Source organism: Argopecten irradians, chromosome 9, assembly GCF_041381155.1.
Source record: "Argopecten irradians isolate NY chromosome 9, Ai_NY, whole genome shotgun sequence".
NCBI classification, from domain to species: Eukaryota; Metazoa; Mollusca; class Bivalvia; order Pectinida; family Pectinidae; genus Argopecten; species Argopecten irradians.
The window spans coordinates 18,302,989-18,325,492 of NC_091142.1; the positions used below are offsets into that span (position 1 = coordinate 18,302,989).

At 35.1% G+C, this 22,504-nt stretch overlaps 2 protein-coding genes across 2 annotated transcripts; both read left to right on the top strand.

Moving 5' to 3' along the window:
* LOC138330588 (uncharacterized) lies at nucleotides 1–21,868 on the top strand. Its single transcript, XM_069278151.1, has 6 exons — nucleotides 1–5; nucleotides 1,867–1,899; nucleotides 6,964–7,084; nucleotides 7,259–7,518; nucleotides 9,538–10,199; nucleotides 19,041–21,868. Exons 1-5 carry the CDS (start codon nucleotides 1–3, stop codon nucleotides 9,686–9,688), a joined length of 570 nt encoding a protein of 189 aa, XP_069134252.1. The 3' UTR covers nucleotides 9,689–10,199; nucleotides 19,041–21,868.
* On the top strand, nucleotides 11,446–12,514 carry LOC138330589 (uncharacterized protein KIAA1958-like). The gene is made up of 2 exons (XM_069278152.1): nucleotides 11,446–11,893; nucleotides 12,066–12,514. The coding sequence occupies exons 1-2, from the start codon at nucleotides 11,446–11,448 to the stop codon at nucleotides 12,512–12,514; spliced, it is 897 nt and encodes a 298-aa protein (XP_069134253.1).
* Nucleotides 21,869–22,504: the final 636 nt, after the last annotated feature.

The following is a 22,504-nucleotide window of genomic DNA, read 5'->3' on the forward strand; positions in this document are numbered from 1 at the left end:
ATGGGGTAGACGAACAGTAATCAAGTTGTCTCATCAGTAAAGTAGTGTTCCATCATCTTGAAATGTGTATGGTGAACCGACTGATAACTAGATTAAGTATATTTTGATCTGACATTCACTCATTTTATTGTAGAACGTTAACTATGTGTTGTATTGAAGTATTGGCCCCAGGCTTGTAGGTGGTAATGCATGCTAGAAATTTAGAGGTAATTCTTTAAAACTTCCGCGGGGAATTAAATTCGTAAGTCTTTTTTGAATAACATTGTTTGGGGGGGGGGGGCCCCCCCCGGGGGGGGGGGGTTTACAAAATATATCTGGTTTATAAGTGTCCTTTTGGTTTCTTGGTTTTGCTATTCCAACGAATTGTTATTGCCATTTAAACGCCTTTTATCTCTTCGTTTATTCACAATTGTATGAATCATAATTGCTTTGTATTTATCCCTATCTACGTTTTGTCCCTCGCCCTTTTACTACTTTAAAGGGAGAACCTAAGAGACGTATTCGATGGATAATGCTGTGATAATTGTATACTCGTGATAGACTTTTCACTTTTTTATGATTGATAGGACGTATTATTTAAAACCTTGACCTATTTTTGATTTGTCAATATAACATGTAAAGTAATACCAAACGTGACCTTATAAGACTATCTCACAGTTTTGTTGCTATATGATAGATATGCTTTTATAAAATGAGACGTCAATAATTCAGTCTTGTTTAGTTTTCTGTTATCAGAAGTAAGAAAAGGAAGAAGATGAAAATATGATAGAGACGATACCTACGTATGACGCAAAGTTATTAGAATACTGTACTATATTTGATAATTGAGTCTGTTTGACATATGTCAGTTGTGGACAGGACGGAGTACGGTAAAATTGGAGTAGATTTTCAGAGTGTAAGCGTGTAGGTGACCTCTGATTAATGACGGAGCCAGACTCGGTGGAACAGATATTACGTTAAGCAGGGTCAATGCTTCCTCGATGAGATTTTGTGTTTGTAGTGTAGATAATAATACTAAAGCTCCTCTTGGGCAAAATCTATTGGTTTTTGCCACTCGAGATGCTATGCAGATAAAGCATATAACTATGTGGATGCATCGATCCTGCGCAGTTAGCACGGCGACTGTGACCTGTTGCTCAGAAACTTGCTATAGATCTTGTTTTCGATCTTTGGGACGAGCAGCAGGGCATTGACTCGGATATTAATGAATTACGCCACATAATAATTTGCTTTTCATGACGGCTCAATGATACATAACGCATGTATAATTTTTCATAATGTAATTTACAGAAAGTGCGATATATATCCTTTCCTCATATGTACAGACTGACATCTCAAAATATAGCTTATACCATGATTTATACGTCATGATTAATATAATTATATGAATTTGTGATATTAGTAGTACTTTTTTTCTTTAATGTGTACACAAAATAAAGTAATTTTTTTAGAATAGCGATACCCAAACTTTGTCGGGAATAATATGAAATAGGTTGATGCGCTGAAATTATCAGTTTTACTACATGTCTTGAGTGAAAACTTATTAATTCGAATCAGTAAAATGCATGCTTTTTAATGATTTTTGTGTTTGAATTGTACTTGAAAAAAAGTTACCGGTATTAGTTAGTTGCAATCGACCGACATCACATATCATGTTAAGTTTTAAACATGTCTTTTGATTTCACTATTTATTGTTCCAATACGATCAGACCAAATGAAAATTGAAAAAAAATACAATACACTTTTTCCTTATAGGTCTTTGTTGTCATTTTTAGTAAGGAAAATACTACTTTTGAGAGAAGGTTCCGGTTGCTCAGTTGTCTTAGTAAATGCGTTATATTTACTTCTTAATTTACAAGGTTAAAGACTAAATTGGAAACAAGTACTCCAGAACTTCAGGTTAGTACATTAACATATTACGATTATCATAAAATAATAACGAAAAATCTAAAGATGTATTTTATATTTGATACCTGACATTTCTGGTGACTAATGAAACTTGGGAACACCAAATCGTATTCAAGAATAAGTTGATAGCAACTTTAAAAAATGCATCAAATACAAGATATTTTAAAGCAATGTTTTTTTACTACTTACAATAATTGTAAACTAGTTGATATACTCAATTGACAAATGAAGACAAAAAACGCAAAAATGAACTAAAATACGAGATTATTTCTTCATTATGTAATTAAACATTCAGTACTTAACTAGGAGGTAAAATCTTGCATCATAATTATTTTTGTTATAATAGTGAAATGTGAAACCTGTATTAAGCAGACAATTGTGAGACTGACTTCGACACAATTGGCTGTTTAAGACAGACAGCAGAGTCTGGTTTAGTATGTAAACATAGTGTCTCATTAGCTAGTGTGAAAATAATGCAGCTGCATCTGAAAAGTGTAAATTATAATACGATGATAGTCAGGGGGCCTTCTATTTAATGTGTCGTAAGGCAGACTTGACCGATTCTTAAGATTAAAAGTGAAAAAAGATAAAAACAGGAATATAGCATAACCAACGGAGTAACTATTTGTGCTGTTTCCATAACGGGTTATAGCTTAATAAGACCAGTGACACCAGCGAATAAACTGCATGTGTGAAGGACATGATACATGTATAATGTAAGTATAGTGTGTGACGAGATGGTTTAAACAAGGCTAACAGCTGAGTAGAACTTGAACGTATGACTTAAACACAGTTCATGTTGTCCTTATTTTTTATAATGTCACCTCGTTCGGAATTGAAACATTCGTCTGTGATTTGTTTTAATCTAGTTATAGGTATACATTGTCTGGGCTTCCTCTATCCTATTTTGAGAATTACGTCGTTCTAAGATTGTCTTATTCACCTGTGATGGAAAATCATTGTCCTCAATTTCAGTTAATCTCGGATTCCTCAGACAGTATATATATTTCATGATTTTGCTGTGTAGCTTGATTCCGAGTATATTATTGTGGTTGCTTTAATACTATGATTATTTATTCTCAGATCCTCAGAATGTTCGGCTTATCTTCCAGGACGCATAATTTGTCTTCAGTCGAAATATCCACCGTTGAAATTGATAATGATATATACAGTATTGAAGCTATTGTCATATTATAATACTACCTGCATTACTACCAAAAGTCTAAAAAACAAATTAGTATTTGCATTATATTGAAAACATTTTATCTTGATTATAGCAAAGTCCGAAAAACTCACCGTCGTCGACTAGTAAAGTCTTAGATAACTTATCAGCTTCCATACTCTAGCTTCATAACCATTGCAATGTAAAACCAAAAGATACTCGACATTAATCATTCAGTCAAACTCGATCTTGTTGTCTCAATACATTTTTAAATCTTTTAACGTTTTTGTGAATCTCTACAACGAATTTTGGTAATTTTGCCCCGCGGTCAGCTGTTTACAACATTGGCAACGTCACGAAAACGCTTGTAATCACATTTCTCAGTTCCCTAATCACCGACGTGTTGATAAAAACCAACATAGGAGCGTTTGGACGGTAAGCGAATAGATGCAAATGGAAAGCTCCGGACTTAATTTGAAAAAAGATTGATACACAGTATTATGTGGCAAAAAAATATTAAATAAATAGCTTCAAGCAAGTTTTGGAAGCATAGCTTCAAAAAAGCAAAGATGGCGTCGAAAAAGAAACAAGTGCGCATTTTTTTTTCGGGATGTTAATATTTTTTTTGTATTTTTCCAATTACACTATCACCGTTGCTAGAGGGGTTGCTACGAACGTTTCTATTGTCTCATATTGCTCTAGTGCTAACCGCCGTGTGACATTGTGCAATGGCAAATATCCACTTGACCAATCAAATTGCCGGATTCTCACTTGAGGTATAATAAGTCATATATAAATATATTGTGCACAGCGAAGAAAAAATAATAAATACCTGTATGCATGGATGAGAGTAGATGATATCAGGGCTATAATTCGTGATCATAAGCAAATATCGGAGAAATGAAGGTATATAATTGATAATAAGTTATTACAGGTAGTAAAACACGCTTATAGCGAACACGCTTACATCGCGTTATAAAACGCTAGCGCTTCATGTTGAATTTGCCTCTGTCCAGTTGGCAATCATATTGTCAATGAATGCCAACTGAAAGATTTTCAATGCTTATATCTACATTTGATAACAATTTCATGATGGAATTCTAAGATATTTTATGCTATAATGAACGTCATAGACGGAACAGCCAAGTGAAATAGCCTTCTTCGGTGATAAATGGCACGACAATTATGACGTCACAATTATAATGACGTCAAAATAAGCGGATGACAATTCATAGAGTGGTGAATGCCAACTGCGCTTGGTAAGGTTACACAGTGGGGACATCAGTGAAAATGTAAATATAACAAAATGATCTTGTCGGCCTCTCACATAGTTAGTGTACTAACCGTATTTATGTATATGTCGTTTTTCGAGGATAGTGTATTAAAAAATTCCAGATTGGTATAGTCTACCTCGAAACTATTACTAGAAACAGAAAAGAAAAATACAATTCATGCGTTTATGTATATTGAGTCGTACATTTACTTATACTACTATTGAAGGATATTAATGTTTTGTAGTTACATCAGAGAGAACTTGATATATATCTAATGGTTACAAACATATTTTTGTTTGTGTTTAATACAATAAACCGTTTCACCCATTCAGGAGTTGGGAAAAACATTTATATGTTATTATTGGAAAAGGCCATTTGAATGTCAGTGCATTACAGAATAGGGATAGGAACTTAGGATTCAATCGCAAATTAAAGGGATCGTCTATGCTGTAGGCATATTGAGATTTGACTTTCTTACCGAACAATAATATATAGGCAAAGATATTTCCGGACGACACAAATAGCTGACGCCATCGAAGACACATCAAAACTGGCGTATTAATCCAAACAGAATTGTTGACGCGCTTTTGATTATTGCTGTAAAATCCGTGTATTTTAAACATGACCAACTCGGCCTGCAACAACTCTGTGGGACAAACTAGATGTCCCGTACTGATTGCTTTATTTAGACAACCGTCTCATTCTTCTAACATTGAAACAACATACGGTAAGGTGGTTTTCCACTCCCTAGACATCTGAACATTACGTTAGGGAGTGACACGTATACTTTCCAGACAGTAAAATGAAAGTGAGTCTAGGAAAACTTCGTGCACGGTGTGGAATGAGAGTTTCGTCACCGACCAACGTAAATTATTCTAACCAACCGAGATTTGCACCTGGACCTTATCCAATACAAATGCTGTCATTGACAGATTGGATACAGATTTTCCAATATTTTATTTTCAAAAAAGTATTACGTTTCTATTTGTTATTTCTTTTTCTTTACTATTTATAAAATACATGTATATATTTACACTTGCTAGGCTTGGTCACTATACGTAAGTACTAGCCGATTTTGTTTACCATAACTGCATGGTAACATTGAACTTTGAACTTGCGTATGAAAATGTTCTGTGTCAAACGTAAAAGGACTACTTTTTTTAAAAAAGAAACACATGGCTTTGTTTACATTTTGACGCAACATTTACGTATATATTGTTGTTTTTTTCATAGGATTTTGGATGGAATGTAACACAAAAATAATACATGTTTTATATTTATATATGATTCAAACAATTTTTAAATTAACAATTTTATAAAGAAACGGAAAAAAATATCCCGACCGGGGCGACGTGCTTTCATTTTTGTTAAAAATGTATGAGTGTCAAATGAAAAACATTACCTCTGTGCCTATGTTCGTCCTACGATCGAGTCTTTGAGCTGGACGGGCGTGAGATCCTCTGATAGAGGTCAGTTATAAACATATCCTCTTGTCTTTGTTCTTTGAGAATTTAATCATGTGTATTATAAAACATGCACCGCTAATAATCCACGTCTTGACAGTTACGCGTCACCACAAATACATTGTATTCATCGAATACAAGTGAATTTGTTTCATCTATCGATGGCGATATGAGCGTAGATTATATAATCACATGGCTCCCAAGGATGTAATATCGTCAAGTCAGACGACATCTCAAACACATTGAGCTACTTGAAAATCGGTGTTTTGACAACTCCAGTGTGTAAGCGTGCGTCAGCTTCGCCTCGCTGCACAATAACGGTCACCGAGTACACACATGTGACCGTGTACAAATTCTTTATGTTATTACGCTATATACTAACTTTTAGCAAAATTGAATATATATTTAAAGTTCTGATCTGATTAAATCAAATTATCTCTGAAATTGACTTTGTTTGTCATGTTTATTTTACAATAAAATATTGAACTTTTTGCGTCGCGGATGAATAATTCTACCTTATGTGAAGAGTCATCATTCGCTGTTCAATTGAGTAAGCTCCTCCCACTTTTGACCGACTTTTATTGAATAATTACGTCACATTCAAATGACGATTTTATTGCATAAAATATAAATGAAAAAAGTCATGTGAGTGTAAATATAGGGATTGGATTTCGCTTTTATGTTAACCATGCCGCGCCCCATATTGAATATATTCTTAGAGGAATTGCTCCATACAAGCATGGTTAACATAAAAGCGCAATCCAATCCCTATATATGAACATAGTGAACAGCAATACCAAATAATAATATTATGACAATTTCGCATTTATTTTAGGAATAAGTCATTTTTTTAGATAATTTCCCTGAAAGGAATCCAATGCTTACTTTCAAGTGAGACCTACTTTCAAAGCCAACATATTTTCAAGATAGATTTGACCGTAAGAAATTCCAGACTTACATCAAGATCGACTTATTTTCATAACTAGCATATTTTTAAGATATATCTGACTGTAAGAAAACCATTGCTTACTTTCAACACCTCTTTTTGTCGGGCGTAATATCTAGATACTAGGGTATTTGTAGTGTATCATGTCCATTCAGAATATTGTTGTATACACCTGGTTTTAAATCAAGTATTCTAACGTTTCCTTCCAAGATTTGGGACAAAGACGTTGGATCCAGAAAAGGAACAGTCGTATACTTGTCCAGAAAATTCGGATATTGTTGTGAAGTTTCCCGCTGGAACAATAACGACACAAGAAAACGTGTTTATTCAGGTAACTAAGTAATACAGTGTGGTATATATATACCAGTAAGATAAAATGAAATTGCCTAAGGCATATATGATAATGATTCTTAATAATCTTCATAATAAAATATTTTTTCAAATATTTTGTTCTTTTTATTGTTATAAATTAGTTGATCCATTATAGGCATTGTAATATTTACAGTTGGAACCAGTGAGGGAAAGTAAAGTTCCACTAACAGAGGTGAGGGCCTACACTGATACAGTTTATATCCAACATGACCAGGCCTTCCTGAAACCTGTACAGGTGAAAATCCCATTAACTAGGATAGAGGAGGTGGATTTAACATCATGCGAATTATTGTGTGTCCATTTTGAAGAGGATGAAATCTCTGTTAACGAAGATGTAAAAGTCGAACTTTTACCGGGAAACATTTGCAGCTTTGAAACGAATCAGTTTCCAAGGTTTGTAATAATAACTATCTTTTCTTTCAATATGTTTTCATACTTAACCTGGCTTTCTGATTTGCCGATTTATTTTGTTCATACAACTATGAAAAACATCCAACAATGGCACAGAAACCCGACATTGTCATGACGTCACAGTAGAAACGTTGACGTTACGTATTGATTTAGAAACAAAAATCCCTTTAAAATATAAGGAATCATACGTTTATTTTATCAAGTAGACTGGCAAATTAATTATAAGCATTGATGTCAATATTTTTCTACTTTTATGGGGTTATGAAACAAATTTTGTTTGCAAACTTTTGTGAGAATTCGTTACGCAGATTCACACAGTTTGGAAACAAAATCTCTTTCATACCCCGATGAAATTTTAAAAATAGTGCATATCAATTCTTAATATTATAATAACTTATTTTCGACAATCAATGCTATTTTTTCTGTTTCAAAAACTTGCTTTAGCAGTTGTTTCGCGCAAACATATCTAATTATGTCTAGTTAATTACGACAAATGAAACCTATATATATATTTGAATATTCCAATGTTGGTAGATATGCGCCATATCGATTATTCCGTCTTTGCATATTACAGAGTTAGCTACCTTGCGGGTAGGTATCGATTGTTACGTCATTATTTTGTGAACGCAATTCACGTCGTTTTCTCCTAAAAGTATGACGTTACGCTCCCAAACACATGACGTAACAATTAATATCTACCTGAAAGTGCAGAAAACTCTGTAATATCCAAATTCGGAATAGAGAAAGGGTGTCTATATCATATTTTTTTTAAAAACACACGGCATTACCAAGTTTTTCAAACTTACAAAACTATTATTAAGTTTGCTTTTTTACAAGTTTCGTAGTGACATGAATGATTTAATAGTGAATATATACGGTGTTTTTTTAGGTTTTGATATTTTTGCTTAATATTGACCAATTAGAACACAGCATTTACAAATACTATCGTTTTTGCGGGAAAACAAAAAATATCATCATTCCGCGTTATTAGTTGCATTTGATTTTTTAACGCTAACTTTCTTTTACAGTTTCACCCCATGTGTGGAATTAGTAATAGGAAGACATTTAAAGGGGGCAAAATGTGTATCGCGATTGGGATACATTACTACTATAAGAAGGTCTTATCTAAACCTAGAACAGTGGCGAACAAATCGAATACTCCTCGTTTCTTGATGAAAAACAGTTACATTTCATCTCGTGAAGCGGAAACTTTCATATTTTTCACTCGTGCTTCTCACTCGGTAAAACATATGGCATTTTGTACTCCACTCGATGAGCTTATTCAAGCTTAATATATTATTTCAACCTATATATATATACGATTAAACACGAATCATTCTTCAAATGATGAGTATCATTTCGGTGGTGGAGCATCCTTAAATAAACAGTTTTATTTTGATTATATATACACTTGCACAAGCAACGAAGCCAGGCTGTTCGAAAAGCATTCAATGGGGTCTTATAAATACACACATACATTTGTATTGTTCTTTATTGTTCAAACTTTTAATTTTATTTCTAATATCGTTCTGACTCATGCGCTAATTATCATCCACAAACCTTCGTTAAATTTTACACAAGTGTAATAATAAGAACATATTTTGTTTTTGTTATATTGTGGGCACTATGTGACGATTTTAACCAAAATATTGGGATACTATGAACGCTTTTAGCGGAAATATATTTGTGAGTTGTAGACAAATTCACATCGCAGGAGGCAAATAACTTTTATTTTATTTTTTTTTTTTTTATTTTATCAAATTTTTAACTCGCCTGTCGAAGAGAGATAGGGGCTTATAGGATCACTCTGACGTCGGAATCGGCGTCGGCGTTGGAAATGGCAAGGTTAAAATTAGTTGTAAAGAACAAAAATGACACTTGACAAATAGAAATCCCCAACAACATTGTCAACATTCATAGCATAAGTAGCATCATCTGTTGGTTATTGTCTCCTGTCAACAATGAATACACAACACTCTTTATTTTGATATATTTATACAGAAACGGTGTGTACGTAATGAAGAAGACATTGCGAAGAAGTCTGAAAAAAAATTATGCAAGAAATCAAAAGGCTACATGGAATGAGTCCTCACATTATCTCCGTATTCCTCGGAAAAGGATACAAACATGGCACATGGATAATTCATGCTGAAGTTCTGGAACAATCTGACCTACAAAAAACGATCCAAAAAAGAAAGGATATGGGCTTAATGGAACTACCACAATGTAGATCGCCGAGTTTGACTGTTTGTAAGGGTAACAAAAATAAAGGTCAGTCTCAGCAAGGATGGTCCCTTGGCCTTGTGCGGAGACTACGTGAAAGATGACATTGCAATTGAAGTCATACCTGGAGGGGAAGATCAATTCACTTACTTTGATATAACAAAGACACACAACGATGAAGAAGCGAAAATATTTTTCAACGCAAAACCTTCAGGCAAAAAACTTCATACAGCTCGTTTCGACCCAAGAGAAATAAACATGGGTGCCATTTGTCCAGACCCCTCCTCCGTCGTTGCAGGTATAGCGAAGGCTATTCCGGAGTACAAAAAGTGGTACTAACATGCTTCCATTCAACGAATCGAAGAAAGAAAAGATAAAAACAACAACTACACCATCTACCGTGTCACCATTTGGAAGCGTAAGATCTGAAACCCCCACAGGTAACTTGATTATTACTTTTACTATTGTTCCCAATGCAATACCTTAAATATTTACCATCCAATGTAGTTGCTTTACAGAATACGAAATAAAATCAAAATTTGATATGTGTAGAAAGACCACATGGTTATACAAACCATCTTACTAGATCCCTCTGGCGATGTATTAAGACAGGTGAGACTATAAGTACATAATATTGATATCCCCTAAACGAAACGGGTAAAACATAGTATCATAATTTGTTTTAGTATTTTTGTCGTTGCCCGTCCATTCATGTTTTGTCTAACCCGGTATTATCATGTTTTGTGTTAGCTTCAATTAAAGCCAGGGGTATCTGTTCATAACCAAAGATCTACCCATATATGGTTTTCCAGTATCCAATAAATATGCAACTTTTTTAGTAACATAATATTCATTTGGTAAGAAATAAACATCTGCAGAAATTACTAACAGTAGAAATAACCTGTATTCATTTAAGTTCACCTGATTCAGAAGTGACGTTATAACTTAATCTAATTACCTTTCCTATGTCAATGTGGGCCGTGTGTCCATTAACAATTTACTTGTTCAACTACTACAAAATGAAAAAAACACCAAAGTTTTGACGGCCATATATGAAAGATTAATATTATCTCTATAGATGGAAAGGTCTTTTTGAAAGCTAAAAAATATGGAATGTTGCATTGGTCTGTAACTTGGGAAGCTAAAATTTCCGCTAACAAACATAAGTCAATGTGAGTGTTGTAATAACAGAATTGTGTTTGGTTATTGACCAAACTTGATTACACCATCGACAATTTACTCTATGGTTATACCAAATGCATTGAAAGCGTCACATAATTGTCTAGCGTGTCTGTCTTACACCCCGTGAGTTGTCGTTTGTCTGACAACTGCGGGGTAACCTTTAAAGCATGGGAGAAAGTATGGTTAACTGTTGATGGGAATTTTGATGATTGCCTGAATTGCAGCAATTTGTAACATTTCCTTCTATAAAACTATTGTATGTGAATAAAGTATTGTGCCCCATCAAGTTGTTTTAGGACATTTCCGATATGATAATTCAGTGCTTACCATACAATCTATGACGTATTAGTAAATCACATGACAGATTACTGCATTCTGATTGGCTACACACATGGAAACTATTTGTAATAGTGCCCGCTTGGCCGTCATGCGTGAATCTATTGTGACGTCATTATTGTATTACGTCATTATTACGTCGCGTTACATGTAGATGCGGGCGTCAAGATGGCAGACACGGCGCATCATAGGCCTAATGGTAGCGGAACAAAACGTCGTTTCTCCGAAGAAGACAGTGTACAATTTGTACAAGATCACGTTTCTAAGAAAACCAAAGATGTGACAAGATATGCAGTCTCGATATTACGAGAATTCTGCTACGAAAGGGGACTACAAGAAACCTTTGAACTTCTCTCAGAATCTGATCTCTGTACTCTCTTGAAGGATTTCTTCACTAATGTACGGAATAAGAAAGGTGAACTTTATTCAAAATCGTCCATATGCGCTATAAGACAAGGAATACGACGTTACCTCCAGGAACCGCCCCATAACAAGACATTTGACATCATTAATGACCCTGTTTTCAAGGGAGCAAATCAAGTGTTCATTTCCATGCTAAAAATGACACGGGCAGAAGGGAAGGGTACCGTAACTCACAAGAAGGCCATTCCAGCTGGTAAGTAAACGAAACTGGTTTATTTTCTGTTTATGATATACATGTAATTAACGTTTCATGAGTCGAGAATAGTATATTTTTTCCAATCAATATATAGTTAACCAGTGCCGTTTGAAGTCACCATTGATATTCAATTACGAAAATTACTGTCAAGAATATATATCTTTTGTAGGTGATCTCCAGAAACTGTATTCTCATCCCAGGGCATTCAATACGGACGTACCCAAAGGCCTATTGAACAAGATTACTTTTGAGATCATATTTTTCTTCTGTAGAAGAGGGAGAGAGAATATCCGTGAGTTGAAACCATCAGACTTCCAAGTAAAAACTGATGACAATGAACAGCGATATATTTGCAAAACAACTTCTGAGAAAACCAAAAATCACACAGGTGTAACTGATGAACTGGAAGGCACTGGCGCTCGCATGTATGAAACAAAGAATGCCGCATGCCCTGTGCTAAGTTTTGAAAAGTACTTGTCCAAAAGAAATCCCAAATGCGATGCTTTACTTCAATATCCTCGAAATCAGTATTGTGACGCTGATCAAGTATGGTATGAAAACAGGCCCCTTGGTAAAAACGCTATCGGAGAATTTATGTCCAATCTGTCGAAGGAATAAAACCTCTCCGACATATACACCAACCACTGCATACGCGCAACAACCATCACATTATTGAATGAATCTGGGTTCAAAGACCGTGACATTATTTCTGTCAGCGGACACAGAAATGAAAAATCATTAGCAAGTTATGTATCCGAAACAAGTGTAGATACCAAAAATAAAATGCCGGAAGAACTTAGTAAACATACTAACACCATAAACACACTTGTCCCTGTCAGAAAACCAGACACAAGCGGTACCGGAATCAACCGACCAACGGCAGAAACCAACCATCAGTTTACAGACATGGAATTTTCAGACATATTCCGTGAGGAGAATGTGCCCATTGATTATGGACCCGGACTTTCAACTACACAGGTGAACAACCAGGTGACGAATTGGAGATATCGATATTGCCGACCAAATTTCACGTTTAATAATTGTGTTGTAAATTTCCACAATTAGTTGTGATGCATGAAACTAAAACGGACTGGTGAATATTTATACAAACTTATTGAGATTTAAGCTAGTCTGTTATTCCATTTGTAAATAATAAATCTGTTTATAGCAACAAAATATTAAATATGTGAACTTTATATTTTTGACTGTTTATGTTAATAAAACATTGTACTAAAGGGCATTTTGTTATTTGATTTTTCTATAACAACCATACTGGTTATTGGAGAATCGCTGACGCCACCAAGTGATACGCTGAAGCACCAATAGTATCAATGTACCGGGCCATAATAGATAATTATTAAAGAAAACGACAACATACCTAGAGTATTGTTACATATATGGTCTACCTGTTTTGTATCTAAGAAATGTAATTCTTCTTAACAATAATTTCCCCAACAGTATTTGGAGAGCTGCTAGGTTTAGGATACCCACACAATACATATCCTCACGCTGGAAGCCACTCTTTCAACTTTTGCTCGTCACTTTCAACTATCATCATTTTCTATACCTTGTATTTCCTTTAACACATTATGCTAAATAATTGTTCTGATGTTTATCTTTATGTCCATTAATGGACATATAATTTCTTAACAATACATTTTATTTTAATAATAAGGGGAAACAAAAAATAACATTTGCATGTTTATAACACATAGAGAGACTAGAAACTGTCACAACAAATAGCACTGTATACAATCGACAAAACATTACTTTCACTCATTCCTTTCAACTTTCTAAAATATCTTTTTATCCTCAGGCCGGTACATTCCCTTTCAAACTTATCGACATTTAAAACATTGTGATCCAGGTATTCAAATCCTTAATTGACCGTTTCCTCTGTGATCATGTCAGCATATTGGGCCAATGAAACATCCTTCAATATACTTCACGTACCGCAATACTTTCTCTATCATTAACGCGCTCAGAACGCCTCATGTCTAGGAGTGGTCTCCTCCTCATCTACTTCAACACCCTCTCTGAGATTAACATGCTCAGAACGCCTGTTGTTACGCCTCGTGACTTCAGGAATGGTCTCCTCTTCATCTACTTCAACACCCTCTCCCAGATTCATGCACTCAGAACGCCCGCTGTTACGTATCATGGCTGCAGGAGTGGTCACCTCCTCATCTATACACTCTCTGGCATTAACGCGCTCAGAACGCCCGTTGTTACGCATTATGGATTTCACAGTGGTCTTTTCCTTATCTAGTATCTCACAACTCTTGTTTGGTCCCACGACACTGCTATCCTTCTTGGCAGAGCCATGACCCTCTGGCTCTGCCGTTTATTGTTTAAAGAAAGACTTATTGTCTCTCTACTTCTATTATATGATCATCCTTGACCTTGAGATAATCGCCCATGAAATATTTGACTTTGGTCTCGTGATAATTTTTTATTGCCCTGGTTCCTATTCTGCTGAACATCTCGAGCATAGTGTCCAGGTTTGTGTCGTTTCCATGTTAGCCTCATTCCAAAATAATCTTGTGTCGCCTCCCTGTTAGCCTCATTCGATATAACCTCCAGTCTCCTCAACAAATTTTCTGCCGGTTCCTAATTCTCTACAAGTCTCAATATTGTATCAGAATTGGTCACTTCATCAGCTACCATAGTACAATATCTGAGATTGAGGCGATCATGTCGCCCTTTATTTTGACCTGCTTTGAAATCCTCATATTTCAGTGCTATGTTCAAAGCCGCGTCTACATTCTCTCGACTACCTTGACTCACTGCCCAATCCATTACTTGGTCATTTAAGGCATTTCTGAAATATTTGAACCCCTAACTATCTCTGATATCAACTGGTGCTATAGAGTATCCCAATCTAACCATCCGTTTACATCCTGAGCCAGAGCTACTTATGGTTCATTGTTTTTTCCATACTCTGGCCTCAACCTTTGCTTGATACATTTCGCATTGGTTCTTGGGTTCAAACGTAGCTGTACGTACAGTACAATTATGTCAATGTCCCCTGGTCAACTGGTTTTACCATCATAGGTATCAAAATGTTGGCTTGTCCACTGTGGTATTATAGGTATCTTGACCTCTGTATCTGTCTGGGAGCTATACCAATATCCCTTACAGGTTCTCTAGGGTTACTATCCCATTCATCTCTTTTAGACTTTGGGTATGGGTACCTACTATTCCTCACTTGTCTGTCATAGGAGTGATTAACCTGTGTATGATCACCCAAGTCTGGTCTTGGGTTATATCCATAACCCTGTTTATCATAATAATCTTCCTGGGAAGTGTAGATTGGTCTCTGACATAGTATAGGGGATCCCATTACATCATTTTCTACATGGCTTGATTGCTGACTCTCCCCCTGGTCCCTTAGGTCCCTGTGTCTACCCTGGTCATGTTGGATTGTTTGCACGCGGTTCCTTAGCTCTTGCTGACTGAATCGGTTTTCCCAATACACATTTCCTTTATGAGAGTGTGACTGGATACACAAATTCTCACATAGCCTCAAACATTCCCAGTAAAAAAGACATGGTATTGGTTAGAATCATGTTTATGGTGTTTTCAAGGTTCATATCTATGGTGTTTTCAAGGTTCCTATCTATGGTGTTTTCAAGGTTCCTATCTATGGTGTTTCAAGGTTCCTATCTATGGTGTTTTTCAAGGTTCCTATCTATGGTGTTTTCAAGGTTCCTATCTATGGTGTTTTCAAGGTTCCTATCTATGGTGTTTTTTCCTCAGGTTTCATCTATGGTGTTTTCAAGTTCCATCTTTGTTTATCTATGGTGTTTTCAAGGTTCCTATCTATGGTGTTTTCAAGGTTCCTATCTATGGTGTTTTCAAGGTTCCTATCTATGGTGTTTTCAAGGTTCCTATCTATGGTGTTTTCAAGGTTCCTATCTATGGTGTTTTCAAGGTTCCTATCTATGGTGTTTTCAAGGTTCCTATCTATGGTGTTTTCATCATGTGTTAGGTTCCATGGTGTTTTATCTATGGTGTTTTCAAGGTTCCTATCTATGTGTTTTCAGTTTTCAAGGTTCCTATCTATGGTGTTTTGTTCAAGGTTCCTATCTATGGTGTTTTCAAGGTTCCTATCTATGGTGTTTTCAAGGTTCCTATCTATGGTGTGTTTTCAAGGTTTCCTATCTATGGTTTTTCAGTTCCTATCTATGGTGTTTTTCAAGGTTCCTATCTATGGTCTTTTTAAGGTTCCTTCCTATCTATTGTCTTTTCAAGGTTCCTTCTATGGTCTGTGCTAGGTTGTCATGTTACTCTATGGTCCTCTAACTCATGTCTTTCAAGTTCCTACTATTTGCAGGTTTTTTTTCTTATAAGGTCCTTCCTTGTCTTTTCAGTTCCTCTGTCTGTCTTCTCCTCTAACTCATCCCTATATCTTGCAGGTTTTCTTATAACCCTTCCTTCCCCCCCCCCCCCATATTGTCTTTTGGTTTCTGGCCTAAACTATTCCTACTGTTCCTATTTTTCCTAAGGTCTTCTTCACCAGTCTCCATGTTTTTTTGAATTTCCAGGCATTCTGACTTAAAATTTACAAAGTGAAATACATTTAAAAACTGGCAACAAATATTACTGAGTGGATTAAAAAATTCTAACTGGTTCTCACTTGGTTCCCATTGGTTTCTGAAAGGATTTCGCCGCTCCCATTAAATGTTGTCTATCTTAAGATAGACCTCACCAAATGAGATATCTGGTTCTAGTAACACACCACAATGTGATATTACTTGTCTACTCCTGGTACACGGATTATCAAAGTCTTCAGCCTTTGGCAAACAAGGCTCTCAAAGCCATTTAAATATTAATATACCTTTCAGTAATATACAAACAAATGCCAGATACATATTTAATTTTAATTTATTAGTTATTAGAAGTAAAAACTTAGTATGAGTTCGTCTTAAATACACTTTGTCCACAATAAACCACAAAGTTCACTCTCACGTAATATTCAATACAATGTATTTTCAACTAGATCTACATCTAAGAATATAATGTACTTAGATTATGATAATTATCCTAATTATATCTCTGCCGGTGATAAATCTCTTAAATGACGTGCGCTTATGGCCTAAATGAAATTCCTGGTAGCGAATGTAAACAATAACGTAATGCTGGGGAATTCACTACTATAAATATCCATCCTGTGCTGGTATAAAATTATTATATTATTATATAACAAATATTGTTCCCTAGTAGAAATAGAGAGTGAGTTACGCCCGAACCTAGTCAACGAGCCCTATAAAATTTCTGCTACTCTCATCTGCTGCTGGGTCGTGACTGGCTTTATCAATACAAATGTCCTGAAAGTTGCGGGACGTGTCCCGAAATATCCACGTGCCGGGACCGTAATCTGATTAGCTAATAGTTACAAAATGACGACATCCGGTAGTGACATGCGCACAGGCGACTACCTGTGAAAAGCATGCTGTCAACAATCAGTATTGATACAAGTTGATTAAAATGACCAACATCAACAATATATTACGACTCACAAAGGCAACGCACGCAGCGATTGTTCACAAACGATCTACTGCATAGAGGTATTATATAATTTCCTACTGACAAATATTTATGATATATTGAATCATAATTCACACCTTTTAGCATTCGTTTGTCACACGCTAAACGTACCGAAAAAACGTGACACACTCGATTCTCGCACAGTTTTGTGATACAGAAACATCGTATAATTTAAATATCACGTGTGTGGTATAACGTGAACCACCTATCATTACACTAGTATTTTGAAGACAATATTTTCATAGGGGAATTTATAACACTGAACAGGTGAATTAGAGAGAGAGATAATTACCGTAATTGAAATGCATCAAAGGTCTAAAGGCAGGTTTACACAAAGACATTGCCCATTCATCCCATGTTACAAGAAGAAATTTGATTTTCACTAAGTTATATTTTGATGAGACTCAAAAACACGAATTCCTTTACAAGAGAATTATAAATAAAGATAAACATATGTTTGAGTTTTTTTGCTCTAATTCGCAAAACAAGCATCATGCACTTCATACACACTACACACCGCATACAAGGAAGGCCGTTCTTACATGACACTATTAGTTATATTGTCAGTTACTGAACCCTATAAATGCATAGAGGGTCAGCGAGATTTATAGGGTACGAGGGCGTAGCTTGAGCCTCCTATACTTCTCACTGACCCCTATGCCTTTATAGGGGGTCAGTAACTGACTATATAACGAAATTATCGCATCGAGGACCATTTATTTGTTTTAATAGGTCTTTGTTTTCTCAAGAATCTGTAATCAAACCTGAATCATGCTGGCGAAGTATACAATCGCCGTTTTAAAATGTTTGATCTACAGTAGGCCTACATATATTCATGTAATTCTTTTCGGAATCTGTAAATAATTGTATAAGGAACCTGAAGAACAATACTGAATAATCCATAAATCAACAATAATTCGATATTCCTTGTGCACAATAGGCCTACCTCAGTGCGACATTAGACTGGTTGTATATTGAAAGCATCAAATACAAAAGTGACACAAACATCCATCCAACATTTATAGCGCAGACTCGCTGAGATAATCACTTAAAGTAATGCCGATAAATTAGTTGTAGAGTGAGCGTTGATACATCTATAGATACTAACCCCTTCATTTGTTTATGGTCGCAGTCAAGAAAACGCTTGAAATCTTACGTTTGACTTTCACCGCGCCATCAACTTTCAAACTGGCGTAGGGGAAGCAATTCGAATTTAGAAAAATGCATTTAATTTAATTTGAAGTATTTAAACGATTTTAAATTAATTTTACATAAAAATAATAAGTAAAATATATGTTTACGGTAATGAAATGGTATATTAAGTTGAAGAGAATGTGTTAAAGTTTTGAAACGAGGGCGACAGCCGCCATTTTGCACTCATCAAATTTACTGACCCTCTATAAAGTACGAGGGAGCCACAACGTGACGGCTCTTTTTTTCTATGGATTATTTTATATATGGATGCAATGTAGTGCATCAACATACATTAAAACATGTATATTAAATATTGTTTTAGTACTCAGGAATGTGATTTTGAATGAAACCTGTTTCATGTGAATGTTAGGAATATATTATCGACTATTTTGCTATTTAGGAATTTTTGGGGATAGCAGTATGCTTATCCTCGCAAAAGAGATCCCTGTAGATGTCATGTGGGAATTCGCCATTCATCTGGGAATACCAAGACAAGATTACAAGGATTTCAAGACCAGATATTCCGCTTCTACCAATGAACTCAAACTAGCCATCATGGACCACTGGCTCGACAATCAGCCAAGTTTAGATAGGTCCACAGTGGATAATCTGTGTAAAGCGCTGAAACAGACACAACTCAACAGGATTGCTGAAACAGTACAACGAGTCTTCAGAGAGAATCGGGCTTTGATGATTGACGACTTTGAAAGGTAGACAACGTAATTAATGACGAAAGCGCAGTTTGTTTACTAGATTGAGTAGAAATATATGCTTTTCAGAAACAACGTTATAAATGACAAACGTTCTGTTTCCTAGAATTATTACATATGCATTTCAGCCCACGGAGTCAAAAACCGAACCATAAATCGAACTTTTTTTAGATTCCATGCCTGAACACTAAAATCTTTACAAATGCGTGTTTTATTCTTTGTACATTTGCGGTTTCATTCTTTGTACACTTTTCGGTAATCAAGATGCCATTTACAATATCCTTTTTCCACGTTCGATTGTAATATATTTTAACGTATTGAAGTTGACTGATTTCAAATTACAGTAAAAAGCGTTTTTACGAACATAATACTTACAACGAGTGCATGCTTATAACGTAGACATTTTCATTCGCCACCAAGGTATTTGTGATATGTTATAACATAATTTGTCATGTTATTCCACTTTATGTCCATTGAATAAATGTGCTTGGTGTTGGATAAATATGTTGCTATTCCACTATTAATAGGAATATAACCTTCTAAAATTTGGATTGGTGGGATTATAGACTGTGATTTGAGCTACATTTGATCAGTGTCATGTCACAAATTGTTAACGTTATCAATAATCGAATGTAGTCATACTGCTGTACTCCGATATTTGGTCAGCTTTATATCTAGCAATAAAAGGAACCTTCTGGTAGTTTTGGTAGAATTTACGCACATATGTCGGATCTGAACTTGGTTACAATCGTTTAATGATTATTCTACGTTAAGTATATGTTTGTTTGTGGTAAACATATGCCAACATGAAGTTCGACAACACATCGTTTATTGTTTACGAACCTATATAGATTTAGATTCAAAAAGACGTTCGGTAAGAAGAAATGCATTGAATAGTTGAATTTAATCAAAATGATATGTTATGAATACATTATTTATACAATCATGATGTTTTTAACATAACTAAGTGCTTATATGTGCTTAAGAATATCACACTATACCCTATTTGCATACCAGTATGTTCTTTTTGTAGATAAGTTAATTGTGGACGAAACAGGTCACAGAACACTCAGGGTCGTTGGATATTGAATTTATTTTACATTGGTTAATTTGGTAAAGTTACAAAGGATACTCGCTAAAGCTTGTGTCTTTTGTAGCTTTTAAGACATTACACACTTGTGTTTAATAAATTCATTATCCAACAACCACTTTTTGTGTAACCTTTATATATCGCGAGCTATGCTTACCACGAAGTAATTTTGTCAGGCCTAGGGAGTTTGCGATAACCGTATTTTGCTGTATAGAGATAAACATGATGTTTCAACAATTGACACCTCGGAATCCCTGAATGAACATTAAACCATGGGCCGCTGATAAGCCATCCGTAACATTTGTTACTCATGGTGTTGATATGTAATGCATGCCAGATAGATACGGCCATATGATACCCTAGTATAGTGTCATATTACACTGAAGTGGTTATCATTAGCTTAAGCTTATGTTTATGCTACTTAAGTAAGTTACTTATCTCTGATTACTAATTTCCGTCTCATACATGTATATGTCTTATCTAATGTAACTGACTAAAATGAGATAGATTGAAGGCAATAGATTACTACACATATGCCAAAGGTCGCAAAATATCTGTAATGCCCATATCACATATATTTAGACACTCAAAACAATTTGTAATACGGAGGTAATCTATTAGATTTTATGGATTATTTATGCGTCATTTACGTTGGCATTAAAATATGAGATGTCCTCCTTCCAGTCTATTTTTTGTGGAACTATTTCCATCGGAAGATAATTAACATACCTAATTACCTCATCCTCAACTGTCCAATTACTTCTCTGTGTCTGTACAATCAGTAACACACATGTATGTCAAACAACTATTGGACAGTTTGAAGCATTCAATATTCAAATTAAATCCTTCATGCATATTGTATATATTTGAAAAAAGACTCAGAGGATCGTTTTCACTTTTAATGATAATTTAATTAGTTTTTTGTGTTGTTTATTGTATTTTCTACATTTCATTAACTTTGTGTTAATCATGCTGTTTTTATTTACACGGTCAGAAATCTGACTGTCACAGCACATTATGAAAGTAAGCCAATCCCTTTCAGACATATTCCAGAGCTTTAATGTATTCAATAAAATACATAATATACAAAGAGTGTATATTGTATGCTGTACTTTCATAGAGCCAATATTCCTCTAGTTTATGATTTCAATTCCGTTTTCCACATGACTGGCACATCAAGCCATGTCATACTGATACATCACTATTGTGACGTCACATATTTTAATTGACTGTCTCGGTAGACTGACACATTACATACGAGTCGGATTCGTATGTGCGATATAGAAAGGGAAATTTACCCAGCATATTATTTTGAATGAAAACTAGTAATGTGATCAATTTAAAGTTATATGTGCCGTATTTTTCACGAATCAAGATGAGCTTTTGATATGTTATTCAGCACCAAAAATTACCAACTTTTTGAAAATTACAGTGCTTTCATGGTGTTTTAATTTTTTGAAAATTACAGTGCATTTTTTTCAGTACAAAATTTCTGTGTTATAACTAGCGTTTATAAGTCAACTGAAGCCATTTGAATAACTGTTTTACAGCTTTATTCATCAAACCTTATGGTTTTTAATAAATTAATGTCAAAATTATCGCCCAGTTACGGCACATATAACTTTAATATATATATTTTATTAATATGTAATATGAATTTATACAACTCGATAAATCAGTGTACATGTCCATCGCCTTTACATGCTTGTGCCGACATAAAGTTCATGTCATTTAAATGTATTTTATGACACTGTTGATATTGGATACCTGTGGTTTAATTAATACATACTGTAGGCTTCTAAGTGAAAATTGTATTTTTAGCCCTCCATCAAGATGGTGGGCTATTCAAATCGCCTTTCGTCCGTGGTCCGTCGTCCGTCCGTCCTTCCGTCCGTCCGTTAACAATTCTTGTTACCGCTATTTCTCAGAAAGTACTGAAGGGATCTTTCTCAAATTTCATATACAGGTTCCCCTAGGACCCTAGTTGTGCATATTGCATTTTGGGACCGATCGGTCAACAAGATGACCGACAGGCGGCCATCTTGGATTTTGATAGTTAAAGTT

What these genes read in the sequence shown, in the direction of transcription:
- LOC138330588 (XM_069278151.1), top strand. An exon ending in AAGAAAACGTGTTTATTCAG is followed by an intron (nt 7,085 to 7,258) that starts GTAACTAAGTAA and finishes TAATATTTACAG; the next exon opens with TTGGAACCAGTGAGGGAAAG. An exon ending in GAAACGAATCAGTTTCCAAG is followed by an intron (nt 7,519 to 9,537) that starts GTTTGTAATAAT and finishes ATATTTATACAG; the next exon opens with AAACGGTGTGTACGTAATGA.
- LOC138330589 (XM_069278152.1), top strand. Translation starts at nt 11,446, where the DNA reads ATGGCAGACACGGCGCATCATAGGCCTAATGGTAGCGGAACAAAACGT. An exon ending in CAAGAAGGCCATTCCAGCTG is followed by an intron (nt 11,894 to 12,065) that starts GTAAGTAAACGA and finishes TATCTTTTGTAG; the next exon opens with GTGATCTCCAGAAACTGTAT.